Source organism: Eriocheir sinensis, unplaced genomic scaffold (assembly GCF_024679095.1).
Source record: "Eriocheir sinensis breed Jianghai 21 unplaced genomic scaffold, ASM2467909v1 Scaffold1231, whole genome shotgun sequence".
NCBI lineage: Eukaryota > Metazoa > Arthropoda > Malacostraca > Decapoda > Varunidae > Eriocheir > Eriocheir sinensis.
In genome coordinates, this window is record NW_026110554.1 from 45,001 (window position 1) to 55,000 (window position 10,000).

General features: G+C 41.4%; 1 protein-coding gene across 1 annotated transcript in view; it reads right to left on the reverse strand.

Annotated features, from left to right (window-relative positions):
• Window positions 1-2,269: 2,269 nt before the first annotated feature.
• The window catches only part of LOC126989606 (homeobox protein MSX-1-like), a 28,147-nt gene continuing 20,416 nt past the window's right edge, over window positions 2,270-10,000 (reverse strand). The window contains exon 4 of the mRNA XM_050848216.1: window positions 2,270-2,597. Within this exon, the coding sequence (XP_050704173.1) occupies window positions 2,281-2,597 (317 nt within the window). The 3' untranslated portion in view covers window positions 2,270-2,280. The remainder of the gene's footprint in view (window positions 2,598-10,000) is intronic.

Consider the following 10,000-nt stretch of genomic DNA (forward strand, 5'->3'; position numbering starts at 1 on the left):
TAGTTTGGCCCTTCTTTTGTACCGTGAGGCTAAAGAAACACTCATTAGAACCCAAATGATTCCCTCTTTGACCTTTAGAAATACTGATATGTGAGAGGCGAGAGTGTCTTAGCATACCGCCTTAAAGGTTTCCCCGCACTCCCACATTGTTACCACCACCACCGCCACCTCCTCCTCCATAGTACTTTCTCTTCCGCGCTTTCAAGATTGGATGAAATTTTAGCAGAGCACTTTTTCACGTCTAGGATTAAGGCTTATTTCTTACTTTTGCTTTGCTTTGTTTTGTTTTGTTTTGCGTTTGTTTTGTTTTGTTTTGGTGAGACATTTCATGAGCAAGATTCTATGGAGTCTCTTTTTTTCTACGTAAATTGAAAAACCTACAACAGGGCTCTTTTAAAAATTATATTGTGTTATCAATTTTCGGGGAACTAGCGGCTACTATTTCTCCCCTCTCTCACTCTTCACTCCGCGGCACGCAGTACACGGCCACTGGACACCAGGATATAAAAGTGCGAACCGCCCCGGCCACAGCACGACCGACCCTCACACCTGCCACGCGACGCAGACACACACACGTACACACACACACACATACAGTGATACCTGGCACGTAACACACACACACACACACACACACACACACACACACACAGACATACAGACATAGACACATAAATATCGGCCACTCCACACAGAGATATACAGTCAGAAACACAGGTATACAGGCCGACAACCGCAGATCCAAACAGACATACACTTATGCATATACCCGGCAAGCGTTACACACACATATATGCACAAACACGTACCTACCTACATACATACATACATACTTGACACTCGATGCAGACAGACAGAAAGACAGCCATTCACACAAACATGCATACATACCTCGCTTGCAACACAGACAGACAAACACAAAGACGTACTATAAATATATATACCCATACGTATTGCCACTCAACACAGGCACAGACAGACAGACAGACAGACAAGCGGGCAGGCAGAGTGATTGACGGACAAATCGATTAAGTGACAGAGACCGACAGACAGACATAAAAAGTTAAATGATTAAGATAAAAAGCGGAGACATAATTGATTAACTGACAAACCGATCGACCGACAGACCGACAAATAGACAGACATTAGTATGTAAATATATAAAGAAAACTAAATTAGTACGAAATTATTAAAAAAAAATATGCAAGTGTCGTTGAATGTAAATAAAGAAACAAGCTTTAAAGGCAGAACCATAAGAGGGGGGGGGGGGGAGCGGTGGAGAGAGAGAGAGAGAGAGAGAGAGAGAGAGAGAGAGAGAGAGAGAGAGAGAGAGAGAGAGAGAGAGAGAGAGAGAGAGAGAGAGAGAGAGAGAGAGAGAGACGAACAAGCAGACAACATTCTTATCCTCACTGCAACACTACGCCGCAATACAATAGAAAAGTATTCCTAATTGTCGATATATTCAGTTTAACACTCAAAGATATCCATCAACCTTTTGTCTGTTTTGTTTTCTGTGTGTGTGTTTGATAGGCTATCGTCACACAGTATCGTGGTATGTTAAGGGTCGCCCCAGTTCGTTGATGGCGCGGTCGGATGTCTTTATAATGACGCCGATGTTAGTTTGCTGCATACAGGGTCAACGCCTACTATATGGAAGGTTGCCGGGAGCGTTATTCTTCTCTCACAGCATTTCACCTTTCCCTCTAAGGCTATTTTTATATAAGACAACACTTCAAGGGCAAAAAAAAAGCACTGCTCCTGTTGAATTAAGAATCTGATAACGGCTTTACTGCCATCTTTATTGGGATAGCGTTGTGTGTTCCTCGTTCTCTTTATTTTTTTTTCTCTGTGGATCTCTTTGGTTTTGACTGTCTCTTTTTCTTCTTTATATTCTGTACCACCGTGAGTTTCTTTTTCTCAGTAAGAAAAAGAGAAAATTGACTCCCATATCGAGGACAGAACAGCGCACCACAAGACCAATGAGATGAGAGATCTATAACCTCTCCAGTTTTCTCTTTTCCTTTCTACCTTGTAACGCCTTGAAACTTTTCGTATAATAAGAGTAAAAAGTTCACACACACACACACACAAAAAAAAGCGTAAGTAAGAAATAGTAGTAAAATACGTAAAACAAGAGTAAAAAGTGAACAAACAAACAAGAGAAGAAGAAAGAATAAAAAAAAAAAAACGAAGAAGAACAAGAAGCAAACAAGAAGAAGAAGCATAAAACGACGATGCAGGAACCAGGAACTTAATCTTTTCTTTTTCTTCTCTGTATTCTTATGTGGCACTTTGAGAATACTCGTCAAATAAGAGCCATAGATACACAGACACACATACGAAAAAACAGCAACAAAACAGCAAGAAGAAACAGAAAACAGGCCAAGCGACGAGGAAGCAGGAACCAGGAGAAGCGTCAATACTCACCCGGGTCTCGGTAAGGTTGAGGAGGGCGGAGAGGTCGGCCACGTCGCAGGAGGAGAGGTACTGGGACTGCCTGAAGCGAGTCTCGAGGGCCGCCAGTTGGGTCGAGGAGAAGGGCACGCGAGGGTTCCTTCCAAGCTTCCTCTTCTGCCCTCCCTCCCGCCGCTTCACGCCTGCAGAAGGATACCAAAAGGATAGGATTGAAAAAAGGTCATGATAAAGTTTTCTAGATAATAACACAACAATAAAAGAAAAATGCCTGCAGAAGAGTAGCAAAAGGATAGTATTCAAGATAGGTTATGACGAACTTTTCCGTGTAATATAATAATCACTGGAATTTAAAGGTTAGTAAGGAAAACATCCATTTCAACTCATTCTGAATCACAGTTATGACAAGTAAAAAACATATCCTGAAGGTGGTGGTAGAATGTGCTGGTGTGTGGTGGTGGTGGTGGTGGTGGTGTTGAAGGATGTGGTAGTGGTGATAAGGGATAGGGGTGGTGCTAATGGTTTGTGGTGATGTAAGGTAAAGGATGCGTATTGTAGTGGTGTTGATGGTATGTGGTGGTGGTGTGATGTGGTTGTGGGTTTAAAAGTGTGTTGTGGTGGTGTTGATGGTATGGGGTGGTGTAGGGAAGGTGTGATGGTGGTGATGGAGGTGTTAATGCTGTATGGTGGTGTGTGTGTGGTGTTGAAAGGGTGTATAAGGAAGGAAAGTGTATTGTGGAGCGAGGTGATGGTGTGCGGTATAGTGCTGGGAAGGTGTAATGGTATAGGAATGGAGGCGTAATGAAACACACACACACACACACACACACACACACACACACACAAGGCACAATGACGGACGCACACACAATACCACATACACACACGCACACAATGCATTCACACAAAGCCACACGCATACATAAAGCCATACACACGCACGCACACACAAAGGGAAAAGGACACACACACACACACACACACACACACACACACACACACACACACACACACACACATACACACACACTAAAAAATTCGCATATAACAGATACGCCGAAAAAATAACAGGTAAAACAACACGACTTAGAAAAATCTGAAATAATAATACCACCACCACCATCACCACCACCACCACCACCCCCCTGTCATCACCATCACTGCTTCCTGTCATCACACGTCACCATCTTGATCATCGGTGTGTTGCCCACCACCACCATTATGACCACCCAGAGCCCTCGCGTGTGGCCTATGGGAGTCATGGCAGCGTGGGAACAAGCTGGTGGTGGTGGTGGTGGTGGTGGTGGTGGTGGTTAAAAATGGCGGAAGTTGTTTGAGAGACGTGTGTGTGTGTGTGTGTGTGTGAGAGAGAGAGAGAGAGAGAGAGAGAGAGAGAGAGAGAGAGATAGAGAGAGAGAGAGAGAGAGAGAGAGAGAGAGAGAGAGAGAGAGAGAGAGAGAGAGAGATAGAGAGAGATAGACAGAGAGAGAGAGAGAGAGAGAGAGAGAGAGAGAGAGAGAGAGAGAGAGAGAGAGAGAGAGAGAGAGAGAGAGAGAGAGAGATTTGGGACGGTAGTTTACAAGGATAAGATATTAATTATAAATAGAGGTGGAGCGGGCAAGATGGGACAGCTGATAGTGGGAGGGAAGGAGAGGAGGAGGGAAGGAGGGAAGGAAAGGTGAGAGGGAGGGAGAGGAGGGAGGGAGAGAATGGAGGAAAGAGGAATGAAGGGAAGGAGGAATGGAGGGAAGATGTCAAACTAGAACACCTCCAGATAATGATGATGTTACTCTCTCTCTCTCTCTCTCTCTCTCTCTCTCTCTCTCTAATACAGTCTTCTGAAGGATTTAGGAGGAAAAATTAGCTCTTGGAATACACACACACACACACACACACACACACACACACACACACACACACACACACATTTTCTCTCTCTCTCTAGGTGTCTCTATCTATCTATCTATCTATCTATCCATATATCTATCTTTCAATCTATCTCCATCTCCTTCCCTCAGATGCACGGTGTAATTCTGGTCACCTCACCTTGAAAGAGATATTGCAAGTGGGAAGCCATACAGAGGCGAGGGAAGAAACTGATCTCCTTGCGCAAGAAGTGTGACAAGGAAAGACCGGAGAATTGGACTTAACTCTCTCTGGACAGCAGCCGCCCTCACGGAAATACACATTAGTACAGAGGATGCGTATTTAACGGCTACAAATAAGGAAAGGAAACTACAAGAGGCCCAAGGTGGATGACACGCGTTATAGGGAAAAGGAAACAGGACACATTCATAAGGATAGAAGGAGACTACAAGTGGACCTAGATAGACTACAGGCGCCAGCAAAAAGGAAACAGAAAGCTACCCGAAGATATGCATTCAGAAGGACATGATGAGGATACAAGTAGCCCAAGAGAATGACAAGTGCTAGCAATAATGAGTTGAAAAAGCGGTAACTACAAGAAAATGAAAAGAGAATGACCAAAGAAATATTAAAGAATGTCTTGCATGAGTTACGAATATGAGAAAACAGATACGTTAGTTCCTTCCCCTGATCCATTATATCTACAAGACATAACCATGCATTTTTTATTTTATTTATTTACGATGTCGTAGAGGTGGAGTTAACAATAATAAATTTTCTACTATCAGCAATCTCGCACAGTTTCAAAGTAAATTAGGAGCAAGTGAATTGAATGAGAAACAAAAAGAAAAATATTATTCCATCTGTTTACCGAATTAGAAGTCAAAGAATTTTCCTTAATGACACATGTTATATTATTAATGAAAATTTTGTGAGTTTTGCTGTAAAGGCTAAATCAATGTAGAGTTCAGGGAGAGATGATGAAGAGATAAGATGGAAGAAGGAAACCAGGAAGAATGGACAGAAGAAGGACAAGAACAACAAAACAAGAACAAAAACAATAAAATGAAGAAAATCAAGACAAAAATAAATAGGAGAGAGAGAGAGAGAGAGAGAGAGAGAGAGAGAGAGAGAGAGAGAGAGAGAGAGAGAGAGAGAGAGAGAGAGAGAGAGAGAGAGAGAGAGAGAGAGAGAGAGAGAGAGAGAGAGAGAGAGAGAGAGAGAGAGAGAGAGAGAGAGAGAGAGAGAGAGAGAGAGAGAGAGAGAGAGAGAGAGAGAGAGAAGGGTGAGAGGGATCAGAGTAGCACATCCCTCGCTCATCTGGTTCAGACACACACCCGGAATTAGTAAGGAGAGGAAGTATCAGGCCGAGACGCGGATCAGGGAATGGGATGTAGATGTGGAGATTAGCAATGTTTGTTTTTCCTTTGTTGTTATCGCTTCGCTGATTTGATAATCTCTTAACTACTGTTTTTGTTGTTGTGGCTACTGTTTCCTTAATTATAAAAAAAAAATATTATTACGTTTATTATTATTATTATTATTATTATTATTATTATTATTATTATTATTATTATTATTATTATTATTATTATTATTATTATTATTATTATTATTATTATTATTATTATTATTATTATTATTATTATTATTATTATTATTACTATTATTGTTTATATTATTCCTATTATTACTATTATCATCACCCTTATCTATACTATTATCATTACCATCATTATCACTATTATCATCTCTCTCTCTCAACAACTCACTAAAACATACAAACACAATGAATACACCACTATCATCACCATCACCACCACTATCACCTCTCTCATCACCACCACTACCACCACCACCACCACCACCACCACTACCCCCCCCCCCACACGACCCTCCTTCGGTGAGCCACAGCTATGCACGACTGCACGTCTCCCCATCCTCCCCATCACCCCGAGAGGCTATGGAATCACCTGACCGCCCTCTCCTACACCTTGTTCTTCTACCTATCTACCTATACCTACCTGTACCTACCACTTACCTACCTACTTATCTGTGTGTCTCTCCTCCACCTTTTTCTCCTACCCACCTATCTACCAACGTTCTCCATCCTATCTACCTTTCTACCTACGTTCTCCTACCTACCTATCTACCTACCTTCCTACCTACGTTCACCCACCTACCCACTTACGTTCTCCTACTTTTCTACCTACCTACGATCTCCTATCTACCTACCAGCGTTCTACCTACCAACCAACTTACCTGCTTATCTCCTGCCTGCCTGTCTCTTCCATTCCCTTCTCTTCTTGACCTGTTCCCCTTCCTCCACGTACTTTCCCACCCCGTTCACCTGTGCTCTTACCTGAGTTTGTTTTGGTTGGGTTTTATTATTACGTTCGGCTTTTTTTTTTTTCTCTCGTTTGTTTTTACGTAATGAAGTGATTTGCCAATGTGTATCGCTTACTTAACTTGGGTGATTTATTTTTATTCGCTCTACATATTATTATTAGACAAGCATTATTATTATTATTATTATTATTATTATTATTATTATTATTATTATTATTATTATTATTATTATTATTATTATTATTATTATTATTATTATTATTATTATTATTATTATTATTATTATTATTATTATTATTATACCTCTAGAGCGTCTTTTTGTATGTTAGGTTGTTTCTATCTCTATGTCTTTGTTTGTGTTTATGTGTCTGTTTTTGTTTGTGTTTCTATCTGTCTGTCTGTCTTTCTGTCTGTCTGTCTGTCTGTTTGCGAGTCTGTCTGTGCTTGTCTATCTCTATCTATTACGTTCACCTGTATCTCCTGTAAGTCATTCACCGTACCTGCCTCATTAAGTGTAATACCCACCCACTTCACCTGAACATAAAACCGTTCAACCTAGCTTGCACACCTGTCCCTCCCTCCCAACCCCGTCTCCCCTCTCCGTCTCTCTCACTCTTTAGAATCCATTCTTTTTAATATAACTTTTCAAGACGACTAAGTGCCGCCTCTCCGCCTCCTTCCCTGCACCTCCACCTCATCGGTCATGCAGGGGGGAGGCGCCGAGAAAATGTGAAGGCGATCATAGGTGTTGAAATAGAAATCAAATGCTTAAATATGAGTTAGTGGAGCCGGGACGCGAGGAAAAAGTTGCGACACACATGACATGAAAGAGTTTGAGTTGCACATGAAATATTCCGTCGCTCCGCCATGTTTTGGAAGACTTCGAGAGGCAGGAAGACAAAAGAGTGACAGGTGGTTAGAGGAGGAAGAGGAGGAGGAGGATGTACGTTAACTAGAGCGTAAATATAATCGTGTATTCTTGTGTTTTTTGAGGTGATTATTAAAGGGAGAGAGTGTTTGTTTTGCGAGTGTGTGTGTGTGTGTGTGTGTGTGTGTGAGAGAGAGAGAGAGAGAGAGAGAGAGAGAGAGAGAGAGAGAGAGAGAGAGAGAGAGAGAGAGAGAGAGAGAGAGAGAGAGAGAGAGAGAGAGAGAGAGAGAGAGAGAGAGAGAGAGAGAGAGAGAGAATAACAGTAATACAATAAGATAAAAATAATGCTAATAATAATAATAATGTGTTTTAAAGTGTACTCTCTCTCTCTCTCTCTCTCTCTCTCATGCAGGCTACTAACACATGCAGGGTGCGTCGCATTGCCTGTCAGCTCTCGTCAAAACTGCTTGCCACAACTTTGTCTTTCTGTGACGACCGGGAATGCCGAAGTGGGGGCGGCGGCAAAGTTTGGGGCGGCGGCGAGAAAGTAATAATGGTGAACGGTTTGTTGGTGCTGGAGGTGCTGGGACGGGGGGTGATTATTATGGCAGAAAATTAAATATATTTGTTTGAAATAGGAAAGGTAATGAGTAGATTTTATAAATGTTGCGAGAATATGATACCAGTGCTCGCTTTGTTGTTCTCCTGGTGATGATAGTAAAAAAATTAAAGGTATTTTTTTATAATAATAATAATAACAACAACAACATAAAACCCACAGCCAAATCATCACCCTCTTTCCTCCGTCAAGGTATGTATGAGCCGCCACGGACCCGAGCAACAAGGGTAGTACAGGTATGGTTGGAAGAGAGTCAAAGATAACAACCCCCTCCCTACCCCTCCCTACCCCTCCTTACCCCCTCCCTACCCCCTCCCTACCCCGACACACACAAGGCTACATCCTCCATGACATAGATAGCCACACGATCCAGTTCCAAGACCAGTTCTATTATTCTTTGCTGTTATTTTGTCACTTAAATTTAATTTCAGCTTCAGTGTAACTACTTTTAAATCCAGCCTTATAATCAGCAACAGTGAACAGCGGGCGCGTCGACTGTTTGATTACATGAGTCTCATCTCTCAGTCAAGCTAACGCCAGATTCCTCTCGGCGGTGATGGAATTGCATGAATATACCCAACGAGCGTCACTCACTTTCAGTCATTATTAAACACAGCGCAATGGACAGAGCCGGGAGAGTATAAATACTAAAAGTGCTGACTACTATAAATGATACTGTAAATGCTGACTGCTTTTCTGAACTCATTAACTGCACCCATCCCGCGGTCTCGCTGCTCTCGACTTTCTACTCTACCTTATCCCATCACTGTCCAAATCCCTTATGTAAGAGTTGACCAACATCTTCATTCTTTCATCCATTTCGCTGTAAACTCTGGAGCCTTCCTTCGTCTGTATTTCCTCCTGTCTACGACTTGGAGAGTTTCTAGAGGGAAGTATCAAGTCACCTCTCCTTCCGAAATAACCTCTCTTTTGGTCACTTATTTCTGTTTTTTTTTTTTTTTTACAGGAGCAGCGCATAGCGTGGTTTTTGTTTTTGTTTATTTTTGCCCTTGAGCTGCTTTCTTTACTGTCAAAATGAGCCAGTCGGTATTAAAAACAGCGGAGCGTATTTATGCAGTTCCATTATTTCGTGTGTCTGGGAGTAGATATCAATCTCGCGAGAGGTCCGCCTCCTCATCAGGAAGACCTATTTTATATGTATGGTGTTAAGTTTTCCAAACTGCCCCAGAGGTAGACTTAGTTGGCAGGTCTTGTGGCTTTTAAGGTAAAAGAAGGGGTGGCCAGGAGCGATGTTAAAAAAAGGAACTGACTATTATCAAAGTAGTGACGAAACATGTGTCGATGTTATCAAAGTGCCGTGATGAATGTTTCTATCTGCACTTACATCTGAACTGTCGTTATTATCACCCTTTTGCTGGCAGGCACAATGTATATATATTATTGTTACTATTAGTGTTGTTGTCGTTATTATTATTATTATTATTATTATTATTATTATTATTATTATTATTATTATTATTATTATTATTATTATTATTATTATTATTATTATTATTATTATTTTTATTATTATATTTATTATCATTGTTATTCTTATCATTATTATTACTATTATTACTATCATTATCATTATCATTATTAGCATTAGTTTTCATCTTAATTTTTTCGAGGTCGCTGGCTCAAAAGCTTACTAATATGCTTAGCAGGGTTGCATGAACTCTTGCTTAGCAGGGTTATCTGTGCGCCAGGGTTCACGCAAGTACGCGCGCGCACGCTTGTTAGCCTGCACGCACACTAAAGGGTGGAACTGCAAGAATACGTTCCTCGCGCATCGCTCACTCCGCAATTGTAATCCAAACACCCTTATCTTTAGCCAGTAAGAGATGTATGTTTTCAATTATAATGCTTAGTATGCAGGTATTTCA